Source organism: Pinus tabuliformis, chromosome 5_1 (genome assembly GCF_031772625.1).
Source record: "Pinus tabuliformis cultivar Carrire ecotype Pingquan chromosome 5_1, CPIR1, whole genome shotgun sequence".
In the NCBI taxonomy this organism is placed as follows: domain Eukaryota; kingdom Viridiplantae; phylum Streptophyta; class Pinopsida; order Pinales; family Pinaceae; genus Pinus; species Pinus tabuliformis.
Window position 1 is genome coordinate 196,298,216 of NC_142305.1, and position 19,147 is coordinate 196,317,362.

General features: G+C 37.9%; 1 protein-coding gene across 1 annotated transcript in view; it reads right to left on the reverse strand.

Moving 5' to 3' along the window:
• Nucleotides 1-3,334: 3,334 nt before the first annotated feature.
• The window catches only part of MUB6 (membrane-anchored ubiquitin-fold protein 6 precursor), a 148,031-nt gene continuing 132,218 nt past the window's right edge, over nucleotides 3,335-19,147 (reverse strand). Inside the window, exon 3 of the mRNA XM_089431951.1 lies at nucleotides 3,335-3,988. Within this exon, the coding sequence (XP_089288077.1) occupies nucleotides 3,933-3,988 (56 nt within the window). The 3' untranslated portion in view covers nucleotides 3,335-3,932. The remainder of the gene's footprint in view (nucleotides 3,989-19,147) is intronic.

Sequence of the window (19,147 nt, forward strand, 5' to 3'; positions counted from 1 at the left end):
TTCACATCTCTATATAAATATTATTATTTCCAGTTCTAATTCTATTGAAATCCCCCTATAGATTTTCAATAGGGGGTTTCAATATAATTAGGATTAGAAATAAGAATATTTACATAGAGAGATGTGAATATATATCTAAAATATAAATAGGAGTTATAAATTAAAATATATTTTATTCAATACATATATAAAATTTATGTTGTGCATATATATATATATATATATATATATAAAACATGTTAACATGTTAAAAAAAATTGCATGCACATATGTACCTAGCTGTAAGTATTACAAAGGTTTTAATAGAATTAAAAATAAGAATCATTATATATATATATATATATATATATATATATACACGCGCACACGTGAAATTTATATATAATATAAATATTGTTATAAAGAACCAATATAAATCCATCTTAAATGTGGATCTATCAAGCATCTAGAGGGATCAAATCTCTTGATGTGTAAACCTTAACTCAAATTTTGCACTCAAAAGGGTGTTTGCATTTTGAGAGACTTTATCCCTTTTGGCTCTCGGTAGATCCAAATTTAAGATGGATCTATGTTGGTTTTTGGATTTCCCACCTAACAACGTGAGAAAACATTTCTTAACAAGGTGTCATCCTAAATTTGTTTTTTTATAATTAATAGCTTATTTTCAATTTATTGTTAATTTAGAGGTTAACATTACCTAAAAATTCATTCTCCACCTCCTAATAAATGTCACATTTTTCCTACATCAACAATTAATCAAAATCAACTCATTGAGTTTGATTGTGTAAGCAATAACTATAATTGGACTCATTTCACCAAGCATACTTCTTGTATAATTGGACTCATTTCACTAAGCATACTTCTGGTAGTTTTGGCTCGCAAGTATTGTGTATAAATTATAATTACTCTTCTTTGCTTGTGTTGCACACAACCATCAAAAGAGCAAGTACTTGCCTTGTTGCAGTTGTTGATTCTTTTTGTTCTATCACTTCAACTCTAAATGACTTTGATCTTCTTTGTTCTATCACTTTAACTCTAAATTAATTTGTGATTTTGAAATATCCTAATACTCATAAGACCAAAATAGCTTCATTTAGAGCACTTCCCACTTTTATATAATTGAAATCCTACTTCAAGTTCTACCAGCTAAAAAAGTATTATGATTATTTAATTCAAATTATTCTTAATACAAATTTACTGCATTTTCAAAGATCCTAACTCCCATAGACCAAGACAGATTCATATAGAGCACTCCCACTTTTACAATTGAAATCCTACTATGAGTTTTACCAGCCAAGAAATTTTATGATAATTTCTTGCAAATTATGTTTTACGCTTGTTTATCGCTTCCACGCTTAAGTCAACCATTACCACGCAAAATCAACATACAATAGACAATGTAATTCCCAAGTCTTGCTTGGTAATTTGTTATTTTCTCTACCCTGCCATTCTCCCATCCATGATACAAAGCCGTCATTTAAAGCAGTTACAACCAATTTGTCAATGCAAGTGGCTGCAACAAACATAATTTGCATGGCTATCTTGCAGATAAATTTGATGCTCATCTGGTATACAGATAATGACAACCCTCCCTCATACACAGTTTACACATAATTATGAGAACCTTCACTCATTCTCGTTTAGGCTTAAGAAATTGTTCTTCTACAAAATATATCAGCTATATACACTCAACAAGGAGACAATGATCCACTATGCAGTTTTTTCTTAAGGTAGCAACAAACTATAACTTAACAGCAAAGTTGCATCTGCCCTGTTGAGAATTTCATTCCATTGTATCTCCCAGAGCAGAAGAGTATTGGAATACATCAATGCATTTGTATCATATTTACCAATCATTATACTATATACTCAAAGGCACTCTTCCATTTCATCTAAAAACCAGCGACCCCTCCTTCAGCAATTCACTAGCTCATCCAAAAAGCTCCTTAAGTTCCAAAATATATGCCACTAATGCTTCCTTTCAACTATCATGCAATTATATTGTGCGCTTGCATTGAAGTTAAAATATAAACGCATTACCCATCAAATTCAATTCTCTAATTCCGCCCAAACAGTGCTTCAAGTGTAAAAGGCATAAAAATACGATTTGCAAGTCTGCATCAATACTTCAAATATCGAGATCAAGAAAAAATCCACAATTGGCACCATGACCATATCCCAAAATGAAACAAAAGACAAGATACATAAGACACGGATTACTGTCGTGTGAGTCAATAATCACAGCAAAAATAGCAGCATGGTCCAATCCTCAAGACCCTGATTTTGAGCTTAGACTGGAATTTCCAAGTGAAAATTGCGGATTTTGATCAAGTATATTCAACAAAGTGAATTCACTACAATACAGGTGTAACAGCATAAGGCTCCCGATTAACATATACGAAAATGAATTCCTAACTATTTAGGAATATAAAACTAAGAGGAGGCATGTTAAACTTCGGAGGAATAGATATCACTTTACAGAATGGAAAAACATTCTGTAAACCACTGGAAAGATCTATTGACAATTTATGCCAGAAATGGGAGCAGTAGATTTGCATAGTTGGCCAGCTACTTCAGCCGAGAAGAGATTGAGGCAAATGATACACATATGATGACAAGGCCGATAGCCTGAAGACAAAATTTGTCACAAATTCTAATACTGGAGTGGTACCTCAGATTGACCAATATGATCTGCACAATGTACTGTTGACCTGGACACACTGAAAGATAAGATAATAAAACTTGAATAGCAGAGTCCTTTGAATGACTGGTGCGGGGATAATTAATGAAAGTACGGATAAACAATTTGCTGGAAGTACATAAGATCCTAATACTTTCCCAATTTGTCTGAGGTACATAATGTCATCCCGGTCAACAATGTAAAACACAATATCTGCAACTTTTATTCTATACAAGAAAATTAGTTGTGTTAGATGGCCAAAGCAAAACCACATTTGATAAAAGTAACTTCAAAACCTTGCTCTTGAGATTCCCAGGCTGAAATAGGAAAAAGTAATTTCAAATTTACTGCCCTATTAGGGCAGCAAACTCTTAATAAGATCTCTCGCATTTTAGATGGAAAGCAGCCACTTACTAAAGAGCATAAATATATCATCAGAACTATAGGTAAAATTTCTCTTGAAATACCACAACCAAGAAAAACCTAAGGTAATTTGCAATGCCAAATTTTCTTGTGTGCATAATTTGGGAAAGAAAATTTTTCTTGTATGACGCACGACACCTGGGACAGGTCAAGCTTGCAAATTAGCAAAGTTATTTTTTAATCAATCTAGTGAAGACTTTACCACACGGAGACAACAAGAAACAAATACGATTGTGGAAACAAAAAATTATGACGTTTGTTTAATTATTTCTTTTAAACCAGGCCAACATTGTATGATTCCATCAACTTTCCTGATGAGGTAAAATACAATTTCAATTCTTCAATCTCAGTTATTAATCTGAGAAATTGAACCCACAAGCTGCAGTGAGACCAGGCTTATGACCTAATATACAGCAGCTTTAAATCATGCCTGCTTCCGTAGAAGCAGCCACAGTGCCAATACATCTTCTTCCCCAATTTCGGAAAACAAGAGCTTATAACCTTGCATCTGCTTTAGCCTCTTCAGTTGAGACAAATAACAGCAACTAATATGCACAACAAACATCCTTCTATGAAAAGGATGTAAATCACATTTTTAGACTATCGTGGTCATATAACATTTTCAGGTCATTCTTTCACCAAGAAATTAAACACCAAATCCTAGGAATAAAGCTGAAGCTAAAAAAAAGATTTTAATATAAACTGGTCCCACATAAACTGCAGTCCCCGGTCCAAGTCCACTGGATCTTGCTCAGTAACAATACATGTGCTCAAGAACATACAAATTCCATACTGAAAGGACCTTAATACTCTGCAGCTTTGTATTGCTTTACATAATCGTGCATCTACATCTGTTCTTCTTTGGAGCATTCGCCAGTTGTTTCTCTGTCCCACAAATGAATATAACATTGATCAAATATTGAGAATTTTGATATTTCCAATGATCAAATCAGAAATGTTTAACCAGCATTCAAAAGTAGGCAACGATCGAAAACTAGAATGAGTTTTTATTCCTAAAATCAATAAAAAAATGAAGTATTTACAAGTTCTTCTATACTCGTGCTGACAAAGATAAATTCATTACAACTTTCAAAAGCATTTCCCAGAACTTTGCAATCCTTACATGCATAAGTTACGAGGACAACAGTAATATAACAATTATAAGAGGCAACACAGATAATATAATATCTGATTTTCTAAGTTCATAATTCCAAGTTCGGTCTATTTTCCAACATGTAAACATCAGATTAGAACAAGGAAACCAAACAGATAATAAGGAATAGTACTAATGTATATTACCTAACCATGGGAAAACATTTTTTCAAAATGACTTCCTTGCTGTTCTTCCTGTGAAATTTGTCCTCAAAAATGTGAATATGAAATAATCTAAATAACCAAGGGCGCTTTATATAGGAAAAGAAAGCCGAGAGTCTGAGAAGGTAACTAGTCATCTGAGAGAAGCCATCCCAAAGTCATTGGCAGAAAAGACAGCACAAAGAAACCAAGGAAAAGACAACATTGTCAGCTGTCACTATCTTATTTTGCCAGCTAACAAGGTGGTTGTTAATAACATGATCAATGTCTTCCATATTATGAAAGTGGTGAAAAAAATTACAAAATAACTCATTGACAGGATAGTTTGGTATGAAATGATTCAATGAACCCCTCATCTTCTCAACTATGAAGTGATTTACAGAAAAACATATCTACTTTAAAGGAAACGGAGACCTCCATCCAAAGACTGGTAAAGGATGTTGAATGTCAACAGGGTTCTGGTGACAAGCAAGTTATCAGGGGAATCAGGGGTTTATCGGCAGAATAATGTTGTCAGAGTCAACTGACTTTTCTGAAAGCCCAGGTCACATGGGCATATTCCTCTCCAATGCGGAGTTCAAACAATCTTGGGCGGTCACAGGATAGTTATCTGGGTTTTCAGGTGAGGGCATAGTAACTTCAACAGCGTTCTGGTGACAAGCGAGTTATCAGGGGAATCAGAGGTTTATCAGCAGAATGATGTCGTCAGAGCCAACTGACTTTTCTGAAAGCCCAGGTCACATCGGAATATTCCTCTCCAATGTGGAGTTCAAACAATCTTGGGCAGTCACAGGATAGTTATCTGGGTTTTCAGGCGAGGGCATAATAACTTCTGGTGGAATTACCCTGAGGGTGTTGTCAGTTTCTAGTCTGGATTTTGGCAGTATTGGGCCTTTTTCTTCTGGTTTACCTCTGGGTTCACAATTTTTACCCCTTCCCCAGGTTAATTTTTGTGTTTCGGAACCGGCGGGGTCAAGTCAGGTTAACTTATCGGTTCCCCCTCTTTCTGGGGGTTCAAATTTATCTGCTTTGGGATCATTGACTGATGGATATCAAACACCAGGGTTTGACCCCCATCTGGTTTTTTCTCTGAGCAGGGAGACATTTCGCTACTCGGTCACAGAAGTAGGCTTTCCCTCGTCAGCTGCTGTACTGGTATCACAGGCTGAACACGTTTCGAAGGGTTTCCTGCCAGCTTCGAGTAGCTTCTTGAGGAACTTCCTTGTGGATGGGGAGGGGGGCGTTCTTCCTGCTGGGACTGTAGTTTCTGGGCAACAAGAAAGGGAAGGTGAGGGAGGAGAAGCCTCACATTCACCAGCAAAAGTGTTGTCTAGCCTTGGTCTCAGAACAAAAAAAAGGACAGGATTCTGAGATGTGAAAATTTCTAACTTCTCCAACCTGTACAACAAAATTTCTTTCTTCAAGGCTCCAACCTTGAATGAGGACTCCAATCCTCAACATAAATCCAAGCACCAACCTGGTCTCGACTCTTAATAAGGACACCAATCCTCTCAACAAATCCAAGCACCAATTTGGTCAAAATAAGGACTCCAATCCTCCTATGCTGCAACCATTCCAAAGTCTGTTCCAAATACACTTCCAATGCTGCTCAGTAAAGTCTTCAAGATCTTCACAGCTGCTACAAATGGCCTCCAAGATATATTCCAGAAGGTTCTTCAAAGTCTGGTTCATATCTGTTCCAAAAATCTGCTTCAGACATGTCTTCAATAATGCTCCAAAAGCTGCTTCAAAAGTGTTCAAGAATGCTCAAGAGGTCTGCTCCAAATTCTGCTACAAAGGGCATCAGAATTACTCCCACAAGCTGGTCTAAAGTCTGCTTCAAAGGTTTTCTCCAAGTCTGCTCTGAGTTCTGTACTAAATCTGCTTCAATAAGGCTCTCAAGATCCGATCCAAATTCTCAAAAGTCTACACAAAAAGATCTCTAAGTCTGCTTCAGAGAATACTTCAAGATTGCTTCAACAAGGCTGCTTTTAAAGGTCTTTAGTGACTGCCTCAAAAAGATCCAAGATCAGCTTCAAATCTGCTCCAGGAAAGCTTCAAATCTGCTCTAGAAGGTTTCAAAGTCTGCTACAAAATGTACTCAGGCTGAATTTCCACATGCCACATAGAGGCTGAATCTCAGGCCCTAAGCCTGTCCTTCCTCAGGCCGAATCTCAGGTTGAATTAGGCCAAGTTCTGTGCACAGAAAGAGGGAGGGCCAAGCTCTTCCACAGGCCCGAACTACCACGGCCGAATCTGAGGTAAAAAGTCTGCTCCTTTTTCAGACTGAAGTGCTCCTTCTACAGGCCGAGATCTATGCTCAAGAGATCGAACTTTTGTTCTATAAAGGAAAACGAAAACAGTGCTACAAGGTGGCCAAGATCTCCTTTAATGATAGCCTGAATTTTGCTTCAAAGTATGATCAAAAGGACCTATATTCCTCACCCAAGAACAGAAATATAAACCAAAAAACTTGCTCCCTTAAAGTTCATGAGATATGAACCTATTCCTTCTTCCTCAGACCCGAATTGTCTTTGTTGCTTGCTTAGTCGAGTTGGTGGTTGAAATGGAGAGAAATCTCTTATTTACACTAGTCCAATCACCCAAAAGAACCGACATGTCTATTGGGGGGGCAGGGGTAAATCAAGTAGATTTTTATCTTAAAAAATTAATTTCTCCTCAACAGAGAGGAGTTAGTAGGCATGCAAATACTCACTTGGAAAGGGCTTAAAGTCCTCTTTAAACCTATACAATTTTCTTCTTCGATTGGACAGCCTTTGACATCAATAACAATTAATTCTCCAACACGCTCCTTGATGCAAGCCGGGAAAGGCTCGATGTGGTGCCTATATGGGTTTGGTTGTCTAGACTATCGTCGAATATGTGGAACGCAAAGAGCTTCAGGGACCTTGGTAATAGTCTTGGGGAATTCCTGAAGGTGGACTATTCGTTTAAAGAATCCAAAGATATGTCCATGGCTCGGATTCTAGTTAGCCTCAATCCACAAAAAGGCCTTCGTGAAACCATTAACATTGGCGGAGGTTATTAGCGGCTTCAGATCCTTGACTATGAAGGGGTTCCGTTTAGGTGCAAACACTGCCATAAATATGGGCTACAGTCCACCATTGCATTCTCCCCTTCAAAAAATCACTAACGCAGGGGGATATAAAGAGGAAGATGAATATGGCTCAAGTGTCAGATTTGGGGGCTAGCTCGAAGGGTGGGGTGATGGAACCCAGGGTGCAGGACTAAGTTGCAGGAATATCCGGTAGGTTTCCGCGTACCGTACGGCCTGGAAACGCGTTAACGTTTCCCGAAACGGAAACTGGCCGTACGGCTTTCCAGGCTGTCTGTGCCACGTTTCGTTGGGTTTCCAGGTAGTAAATGTGATGTAAATTTAATCTTAATGGATGTAAGTAAATGTATCATTCATGCTTTATGATTGCATGCGAAAATGTCGCGTTTCGTTTCGCTCCGTTTCGTTTCGCTTCCGCGTTTCCTTTCGTGCAACTTAGGTGCAGGATATAAATATGGAGGTCCTGCTTTAATCTAAGATGTCGGCTTCTGGGTCGTTGGCACAGGATTAGTCCGATGATGATGGATGTCTCCTCCGGTCGCGCATCCTCCAAGTTCTCCCTCTCTCCTTCCTATTATTTCTTCCCTTGTTATTTCTTTATCGAGTCTAGGGTATGATTGGTATCTTCTTTCTAAGGGGCTTGGGCCTATTGTGTCACAATCTGTTTCTAAGGTTTCCTCTACTTAGGTCATCTATCTTGTTTCCTCTCCATCAATGGCATTGTCCTCCTCGAGAGCCTCTATTTCCTCTGGTGTTTCTGATTCCTCTGGAGATCTTGATGTTGGAGGGATTCTCTAAAACCTTCATTTCTTAACAGATTTTCCCCTCTTTTGAAGTTATGCCTAGTGGCTTAGGCCAATTAGTGCTCTCCTCTCAAAAGTCTCGTGGGCATAAAAGGACCTTGTCAAAGGCCAAAGAGAAAGTCAGAGAAGAGATGGTTGTTGGCAAGCAATTATCCATTACTAGGGCACTTAGAGCATTGAATGCCCAGGGCATGGTATCCTAATGAAATTTTTGTCGTTCAACTGCAAAGGTTTGGCAGGTTCCTATAAAAATACTTGCATTGAAGAGGATGGTTAAGGTTGAGGGTCTGAACATCATTTTCCTCTAGGAAACCCTAGGGGCTGGGGAGATGATCTCTAAGTCTCTGGAATCAACGCTGGGAGGGTGGCGTACTATTTCTTCGGATCTTTGTGGACGTTTTGGGGGTCTCGTTGTTGGCTGGGATACTCGCAATGTTTTTGTCATAAATTTTTGGAGTATTAATTATGGGTTGGGGTTTGAAATTTTCCCTTTGGAGTCGGGGGTGTCTCTCGTATGTATTAATCTCTATGGGCCTTGTGAAGGCTGAGTGGACTTTAGGAATCATATTTTTTATCAAAGGTGTTGGAAGCCGAAAATATGATCATTGGAGGGGATTTAAACTTCTCCATGGGTGTTGTTGAGTCCTAGTAGCCAAGAGCCAGAGTGGATCACCTCTCTGATTTCTTTAACAGCAAGCTTATGGGTAAAATGTTGCTAGGTATAGAGCCTACAAAGCTAAAACCTTCTTGGAGAAACCACTATGTTGGCGAGGATCGAATTGCTAAAAGAATTGATAGATTTTTAGTGGTGGAGAGTGATTTAATAATATTCATTGATGTATTGGGTCCGGGGGTGAGTCTGACCACTTGTCGATATTGTTGGAATTTAAAAATCATGGTCACAAGCCTGGAAGTTCTTTTAAACTAAATTCCTCATGGATTAAAGATATGAAGAGTTTGTAAACTAGTTTAAGGAGGGTTGGTCCTCTTATGTCCCAAACAGTGGAATTTTGGTTGCCCGGCATTTGGAAGGAAACCTCAAATGAGTCAAGAGTTTGGTTGTGGATTGGGCCAAGAAGAAACGAAGAGAGGAGCATGATCTTACCAATATCAAGAGGGGGATTCTCGTTGTTTCTGATTCTATGGATGGGGTTTTTCTAAATGTTGAATCTAGAGATACATTGGTCTGATTGGAGTCTCGCGGGAAGGCCATACTAGAGGCTCAAGAAGCTACGTGGAGGTTGAAAAGCAGACCCATATGGCTCGAAGGAGGGGATGACAAAACAAAATTCTTCCATGCATATGCTAAGGGTAGGAAGATGTGTAATACAATATGGAATCTTCAGGACGAGAAGGGCAGGGAGTTCTCAAATTTCGAGGGCCTTACTTCTCTTGGCCGAGCTCATTTTCGAAAGCTATTCAAAGAGGCTGAAAGGGCTAGTATTGTCGAAGTAATCAAGGTTACCCAATTATTTCCCAAGTTTGTGGAGGATGAAGACAATAGAGCATTGACGAAGGAGGTCTCAATAGAGAAATTGAAGGTTGTTATTGCTAGCTTTCAAAAAGACAAAAGTCTTGGCCCCGATGGGTGGGGGATTGAGTTGTTTGAAGGCCTTTATGAGATTAATGGCTTGAACTTGTTGGATGTTGTTAATGAATCTAAAATGGAAGGTAGTGCTTTGACGGCCTTCAACACAACTTTCATTGCCCTTATCCCAAAAGTGGATAAACCTTCTCAATTCGAGGACTTTCGTCCCGTTATCTACAAATTTATCACCTTAATATTAAAGTTTATTTTGTCAAACTCTATTTCAAATGAAAATTTTGGCTTCCTTGATGGGAGACAAATCCATGAAGCCATTGGGGTGGCTCAAGAGGGGCTCCATAGCATAAAAGCTCAAATTTGTAGGACTTATCAAACATGACCTTTCTAAGCCCTTTGATCGTGTAAGTTGGTGTGCATCAAACTTCTCTTAACTCACCTGGGCTTCTAGATTGATTTTTTGAATTGGATGATGGGTTGCATTCAATTGGTATTTTTTGTTGTTCTAATGAACGAGTCTGCCTCACCTTTTTTCCATGCCCAGAGAGGGTTGAGACAAGGATGTCCCCTATCTCCTTTATTGTTTTTATTGGTGGCGGAGGGTCTCAACCATCTACTAGCAGATGCTAAGCGTAGAGGCAAATTTCAAGGAGTTGTTATTGCTAATGCTCTAGCAATTACTCATTTACTTTTCGTTAATGATATTCTAATTTTTTGTAATGGTGCTTGTAGTGATGTGGCTAAGTTATCTGATTCCTGAATTATTGATCTGTTTGCAAAAGCTACAGGCATGGTGGTTAATGACAGAAAATCCTTTATTATAGCTCAAAACTTGGCAGGTCATGAAGTGTTCAATCTCACGAACACTTTTCCATTTATTTTTCTAGAAATGGATGCAGGCCTAAAATATTTGGGTTTCCACCTGAAACCAAATTGCTACAAGAAAGAAAATTGGTCATGCTTAATTGAAAAGAAAGAGAAAAGATTAAAAGGTTTGGGCCTAAGGTGGTTGTCAAGGGCAAGGAGACTTTTTCTGGTCAAATCAGTTCTAGAAGCTATTCTTGTGTTTTGGATGTCAGTGGCTTGGATCCCTAGGGGAGTTTTAGAAAGAGCTAGAAGTATCTGTTTTAAATTTTTATGGGTTGGCTCTCAAGAACATTTCGTCCTTCCATGGGTTAAATGGAATCGTATTGCGATGCCTAAATCGCTCGATGGTTGGGGTCTCAAAAATATGTTTTGGTTATCAAAAGCTCTGGCAGCTAAATGTGGTTGGAGACTCCTGTCCACTCACAACATGTGGACTTGGGTGGTTTATCAAAAATACATTCACCCTTACTCTCTTGAGGATTGGGTAAGGTTGAGAGACAAGCCTCGTGTTAATATATTAATTACCTGGCATGTTGTTCTTAATTCATTGGACCTTATTGCTTAGGGGCTAGCCTAGAAGATCGGAGTGGGTTTATGATCAAATTGGGTCAGGACCCCTAGCTTGGTAGCGGGCATGCCCATCGCTTGCCATAGGAACTTACAGATTTTCTCTGAGATAGAGATATCTCAAGACTTTCCCATATCAATAGCCCAGATCAGACCTCTATATGGCGCCAAGGTTGGTTAACAATCAAAGACTCACAGATTGATCAGGAATTCAATGAGAATTGGAGGGGTTATCTTGAAGCTCTGCTTGTGGCTCATATCAGAATTCTCGAGAATGACAATGAGCTGGTTTGGGCTCACTCCCCAATAGGCATTTATAGTCCCAAGATTGGGTATCTTCATCTGAATATGGTTATAGTAGAGGAGGTAGGGGAGTGGTGGTGGACAGGAGTTTGGAAGGTGAAATATCCGGCAAAATCTTGCTTATTCATGTGGTGTCTCCTTGCTAAAAAAGTCTCTACTTGGGATCTGCTGCTAAGACGTCACAAGATCAGCCCCGGATGGTGCTCCCTTTGTAAGTCGAATGCTGAATCCATAGAGCATCTTTTTGCTCAGTGCCTTTTTTCTTGTCATATATGGAATTTGTGTAGTGTTGTGTTTGGTCAGGGATGTGTATGGCAAGGTCCCTATTTTGAGAAGTGGCGGTCTTGGGTCCAAAACAGGAATAATAAATCTTATAAGGCTTTGCCTCTGCTTATCTGCTAGGGTGTTTGGTTGGAAAGAAATAAACAAAATTTTCATAACAAGCAATCCTCTCTGGATCAGGTGGCAGCTGAAGCTATGACCATCCTTTCTCATTTTCCTCAGCCATCTATCTCTACCAGGGGTAGAGTCTAGACTTGTGATCCCGAAGGGAACTGAAAAATCTCGCCCATGAGGATTCTTTGATGGGGCTACGTAGAGGGAAAATCTCACATGTGGTGGTTTCATTCTTTATTTATCTGATCAGCATTATTACAAAGTCAGCCTGGGGCTTGGAAGGGGAACAAACAAATATGTCGGAGATGTTATCTTGTCGCTCTTTATTGGCTTTTGCTCATGAGAAGAGTAGTGATCAGCTCCAAGTGTTTGGTGATTCCTTGTTAGTCATTAATTGGGTCAATGAAATACAACAGTGTCGCTGTTTGCACCTTTCCCAAATATTGGAGGATTCGCAGAGGATAAAGCTTTCTTATGTGTCTTTTTCTTGCACTCATATTTACAGAGAATGCAACAGGGAAGCGGTCAGACTTCCTAAGGGAGGCCTTCAGCTGGATTGGGGGATTTGGTCCATTGAGGAGGTTTTAAATGATGATCATTACAGTTTTTTTCATTGTTCATTCATGGATGATTTTCACTCTCAAATTCAATAGATATATTACTCCTTTGATTTTATCTTTATATTTTACATGTTGATGTCTTTTTTGACAATGATGCTGAAGCCTATAAGTCTGAATACTCTGTTATTTTGTTAGACTGTATATGAGTTGTATTACTCTGCTCCCTCTGAGTTTTTTTGTGAGGACCCCTGGGGTCGAATGTTGTTAAGATGTATTATCATGATGGGTGGACTGGTGTTTTATATAGGCCACTGTAAGGATCTATGCAGATCTTTCATGAATATACACTTTGTTGTGTATATACGAAAATGTAATTTTGTTTAATCTATAAATGAAATTACGGTTTTTTCCTCGGAAGAGAACAAAAAAAAACACTATGAAATGATTTTCCCTTTTCAAATAATTAGTTGGGAATAATCCCAAGACAAAGCAAAAGACCAGCAAAATTCTGGAGAAAACAAATGCAGCAGAAAGAATGTACTCATTTGAATATATAGTCATATTCAATTTGAATGCTGCTAGAGAACTAAGAGAAGAACCTCATCATTCGAAAGCCATTGAAGAACCAAATTTCATTAAAGTCTTCATTTGAACACCACTAAAGAACTAAATTGCATTTGACTGATGTCATTTGAATATAGCAACTTTAATGAAACTTCCAAACAGGAGAACTGAAACAAGAACAACCAGAGTTGCCACTTATACGAGTGAAAATAAGAAATCGCATTCTCGTAGAATAAAAGGACTGTCCTTCAAACATAAAACACAAATGAATGACTGTCCTAGAAAGAAGGAAATGAAGGAAGAAAATAGTATATTAATGTCCAGAAATTACCAAATTAGGTCAATGGGACTCCAAAGTACAGCAAGTTTAAAAGGTGGTAGTGCATGACTGCCTAAGGCATCTCCAAAAAATCTAAGAGTCTACATTAGTAAAAGGACTGAGACACAATAACAATACAGAGAGGTATGTTGAAAATTGGCAGCTCAAGGATGAATTTCCTTATCTAAAATCTCATTTCTGACAATTCTGGAGTGACTTTCTAAAAATAGAAAGTCATGTCTAGCATCTCAAGTATGAATTTCCAAAAATAGTAAATCACCTTGCATCAATTGGTAATCAAGTATAGTTGATGGAAAATCACTTAACTTATCATTAATCAATCCTAATAGTTCAATCTTGACTTAATCATCAATATTATTATTATTACTATTATCCTTTATGATACTATTATATTATTATTAGAAGTAAATTCACGTCTCTCAATCATGGCACTCAATCATGTCATATGTAACTCCCTTCAATTAATGCATATGTTACTCTCTCTCACTTAATGGATATGTTACACTCTCTCTTACGCACTCATTAAAAGCACGGCATATTCCTCTTACACACTCATTAAAGCATGATAAAAGATTCCTCTTACGCACTCTTTAATGCATATGTTACATTATCTCCTTTATGGTAGAAGTTACTAAGGCAGGCATTTCTCTCCTTAATGGCATGAGTTACTCTCCCCTAAATGGCATATGTTACTCTTCCTCAAAGCATGCATATTGTTCCTCCATTATGACAAGAATTTGTTGCTCCTCCTATATATGTACCTCATATCATCTCATCTTCTCACTACTTGTGCATTGTGAAAGAAGAATTCAAACTTGAGAGAGAGAGTTAGAGAGACTAGAAGAAGTTTGTGAGAAAGAGACTTGGAGAGTAAGAGCAGGACTTGTTGAGCCAAGGTTGATTTAGTGTTTCAGTGTTTCAGTGTTGATTCACTTGAAGAGAAGGTTGATTCAGTGTATACATTTGTTGTTGTTGCTATAGCCTACCAATGATCTTTATGCTACAGCGTGTTCAGATCTGGGTGAACTTACTCATTCTATTGATCTCTCATTGTACTTTGTATCTCCGGTGAACAATTGATATCTAATAGAAGAAGAATTTGGTTGGGTTTTCCCCTTGTGGGTTTTTCCCTGGTCATTGGACCTAAATTCTTTGTCTTAGCTTGTTCTTAGTTATCTTCAATTGTGCATTTGGTTTATGTTCTATGATCTATCTACAATTTCTTAACTAATATTGCAACAAAAAGAAGTTTTGGGATAAGTAATTGTTACAACATAGAACATCAGAATTTTAACAGGGTAAACAAAAATAAGCCTTGGACATTGAAGTAGAGACTGAACCCTATGAGATGAAAAGGAAAGAAGAACAAGAACTCCTGTAACAGCGAGGGTTGGTTGTATCATGTGTAAATGAAAGATGTTAGAAGCACCCTGAAAATGTTTTCTTTCTGAAAAAGGTTGTTGTTCAACTTCAAACCAAAACATTGTTCATCATGGTAATTGTTTAGACAAACACTCTCATATTTCTTTTTTTTTCTGGAGTCGGGCAAAATAATTAAATTGAAAAATATCTCTAATATTCCTTTTAAAAGTTTTACCCCTCAATGTAAGTTCAATGAGAAAATAAATACAATAGAGACAAGAAGCCCAAATGTAAGGTCAATATGAAAACAATAAGAACAGAGAGAACTTAATTATAGATGGCTCGTGTCACGACTCACGAGAACTGATCCTGAGCACTTATAAGATACCTTCCTCTCACTAGGTAACTTTTGTTGTTCCTCTTCATTAAAGAAAGTTGGCATAGGGGAATATTTCTTACAAAGGCTAAAGAAAGGAAAGAGAACTGTAAAGTGTTGAAATTGTGTAGCTGAGGTCGGTCTTCATAATTTGTCTTAGCTTTCCAAAATGACAAATATGAATTGTACTTTGTCAGCTTTTAAGGAAGTAAAATTTGAATTTTTCAAATTGTGGATTTTTGCCTCCAAATGAAAAGTCGGCTTTAAGTCAGCCCCAGTGAAAGGACACACCAATTCAGCTCATTTAACAACTATATATTGGCATTTGTCCTCTCCAGTTTGGCCATCCAATTCGGATCACATCTAAGGCTAATTCGGATTATCTAAGGCAGAATTTCGGGACTCTTAAAGGACAAATCTGAGGCTACCAAAAAGGACAAATTTGTGGGAATAACTCACAGAGAAATTCTCTGTGGCAGGCAGAAATTTCCGAGGCACATCTGACTGAATTTCTGAGGCTATTCATGGGTAGTTTCACCAGGTTTGACCTGGGTTTGGTTACTGGTCAGTTTGATTTGATTTGACTGAAAAATTCAGATTGTATTCCTTGTGAATGAACAAATTTCTCTAAGAAAAGGTTGTTGGGTTTTTCCCCTGGTTAGGGGTTTTCCCAGGATAAATTTTGTCTCTTGTGTTTGGCTGTCTCTTCACAATTTTACTGTCATTATTGTTTTACTATTGATGGTCTTCTTGTATAATTACTTAATGATGAATGTCATATAAGATGAATTGGTTTAAAAATCGTTGAAAGTAATTATCAGTCTAGGAAATCTTGAAAAATCAGCATGGTCTCAAAGTGAGGTTAAAAGGAGCAGCCTTGGAAAAATCCATCTTGTTTGAAGTTATCTTCTGAGTCCAATCACAAAACTCAGAGATCATTCTTATGAAGTTCAAGTTCTGTTCAAAGACAAATTGCATCTCAAAATAAGGCCGAGATCTGATGGACGTAAGCAAAGTTCTTTTACTATTTGTCCGAAGTTTATTAGTGACTGTGGAAGAGGCCAAAGCCCTAGGCTCAGGGCCTCAGGCCGTCTCTTAGAAGGCCAAAATATCTCAGGACTAGGCTGCAGAGGGGCCGAGAAGACCTCAATCTGGCCACAGGAAGGCCAAAAGCCTCAGAAATGATTACAACAGAGGTTGAAGAACCTCAGAAGGACCGCAAAGGAACTCATATGACAGCCACAAAGGCCGAGAAAGTGACCAGGAAAATGTGTCTTGACAATATAAGGAAGGTCGACCACACAGACTCAGATTGGATGAGAAGAAATCCTCACTTGGTTCTGAGAAACAATTGTTCCTTGTCAATAACAGCCTGTGTTTAAGAGCAATTTTGAAGGTTGTGCCCAAGTGCTGGTCGAGATTAAGGGGACAAGAAGCCTCAATTCAGAAGGCATATAAAGATCAAATATCTCAAATCTGTGAAGAAGCTGGTAAGTTATTTTATTGTCTACTGAAAGGAAATTATGAGCAGCACGGTTTGTAAATCCTTCTTATAAATCTCAATAGCTTTGCAAGTCTGCTATGTATACAGGAAAGAGCAATTGACTGGTACATTGAAAATAAGTTATACCTGACAGAATGGATTAGAAGATTGTGTTAAAATTTGGGTATCAGAGGACAAGTGGTTCCCTAAGGCTTTGATCTTTGGCCTAGGGAAAAGTGTCCAAATTTATATTTTACTTTTCTCCTAAAGTGACTTTATAAGTGGTAAAGTCAATTTAATATAAAAGTGACTTTATAAGTGGTAAAGTTACATTCTAACTTAAAAGTGACTTTATAAGTGATAAAGTTACATTCTAATTTAAAGGTGACTTTATTAAAGTCAATGAAGAATTAGAAAGTGAAAAAGTGACTGTGGAAATAAAAGGCTAAGTGGGTATTTATTTAAGTGGGTGAGTTAAAAAATAGAAAGTGATAATTAAATGCACATTTATTCTCATCCCTAGATCTAAATGAATCTCGGCCATTAGATCTTAGGGTAACCCAAAAGGTCATTTAGAGAATAAAAAGAGAAGATAAGAGGAAAAGATCAATTCATTCTTTCATGAACATTTGAGAGAAAGAGAAGAAAGAGCAAGGAGAAAATTTCTGAGTAGTGAGGAAGTGAAGGACAGCAGCAAGAAGATATTTCAGCAAATCTGGACAGCGGCATTTATTGGCATGCATCCCAAGGCAAAACCATACAACAGGAGAAAGACAAAAAAATCGAGGAAGAGGGACAACACATAATTCGAGGAAGAGGGACAGCAGCAAGGGCACGAATTTCAAGGCAGATTTGGGCACGAATTCCGAGGAGCCCGTACTCTTGAAATCTGTACAACAAGTTTTGGGCACATTTTTCGAGGCAGGCCGTACAACATTTAATGTTGTTTTATTGCTGTAAAAATTTCTGTTTTGGTTGTTTGTTGATTGGCACGATTTTCGAGGAAGAATTCAAGCACAGAAATCGAGATAAGTTGTAATTTGTGGTCGCTAGAATTTTTATAGTGTATTTCAATTTCTCTATAAAAGCATTTTCAGAAATAAAGAAGAGCTCTCAAACTGGTTTTCCCCAAAAGTTGTAGGGGGTTTTTCCAGGGTCACATTGACCAAAAATCACTGTGTTATTCCTTGTGTGTGGCTGTCATAATTTTGCTGTGTTTTATTTCTGAAATTTCAGCAGTTGTAAAATTTCTAAATTTGTGTTTTCAGAAAATTATTGTCATTTCCAGATTTTAGAATTTTTATCATGCTTGGATTTAAAACTAAATTCATGGAGTGATAAGGAAAATTGATAACCGGAGTGGGGGTTGAAATTTCTTCATGGTATTAGAGCTTGGTTGGCTGAAAAGTGCAATTTGGAATAGCAAAGTGAAAATTAGGGCAAGCTGATTTTTACACAGGAAACAGAAACCTTTACCACAAATTTGAAAATTTCAGTTTGGTAGGACAATGAAACATGTCTTTGGGTTTGAGAGTTGAAGACAGGTTGGATGGGCAGAACAACTACAATGCATGGAAGGAGAGAATCTGATGCAGGAGCATCCAAGCACCCTTCATTCAAATCGGAAACCAAAGTTGTGAAAGAGGAATTGTGGACAATCATTGTAAACCGAGGCAAATTCTGTTTACACAGAGCTAAATTGATGGAATTGATAAGTCTCTAGAAGGCTTAATTAAATGTAATTATCTGCCATGTATATGAATAGAGAGATTTAGGGGTTTGATTCAGTGATTTTAGACAATTTATAAGAGGAATTTGTGGATCTAGATGATCCACGCCTTTGTAATTTCCTATATAAGAGAGCCTGTGTTGTGTGAAATATAGGATAGAGTACACAATGTAGTCGCAGGGCAATTTGTGAGTTAAGGCCGAGAGGCCTTAGCCTGTAATCGAGTTCTGTATATGTATGAAATATACGTGTTATTATACATTTGCGTGTTATCTGAGTTTTGTGTGTCTGTGCCTTTATATATACATTCTTTCCTGTAAAGTTAATAAATATGTGTGTGCGAGTGTAGAGGACGAAATTCCTATGAATTTCGCTTTACACGGAGTATGGCAGAGTTAAATGTGTGTTATAACGCAATTCCACCAATAAGCGACCAAGAGATCCGTTGGATTGAGAACAGATCAACGGAGGGGAGTTTCAATCGAAACTGGAATCGATACAGCGGAAACCATCAGATCGACCAGATCAATGGATAACATTGATGGAAGAGGAATGGCAGAGATTAAGCGCTAAACATTTATTAAGCCGAGTTTCTTAAAAGTTTTGATTTAAGCACGTGGGCGGTTTTCAAAGGCGGAAGTGCTATCTCGTGCGGCCTAAAGGTTGTAAGTGGTATTTCAAAATTCTACGCGATAAAACGTGGAGACGCCACGTAGCACAGCAAAACAACTTTTCTCGTGTCCTTCCGAAATTTTATCAGT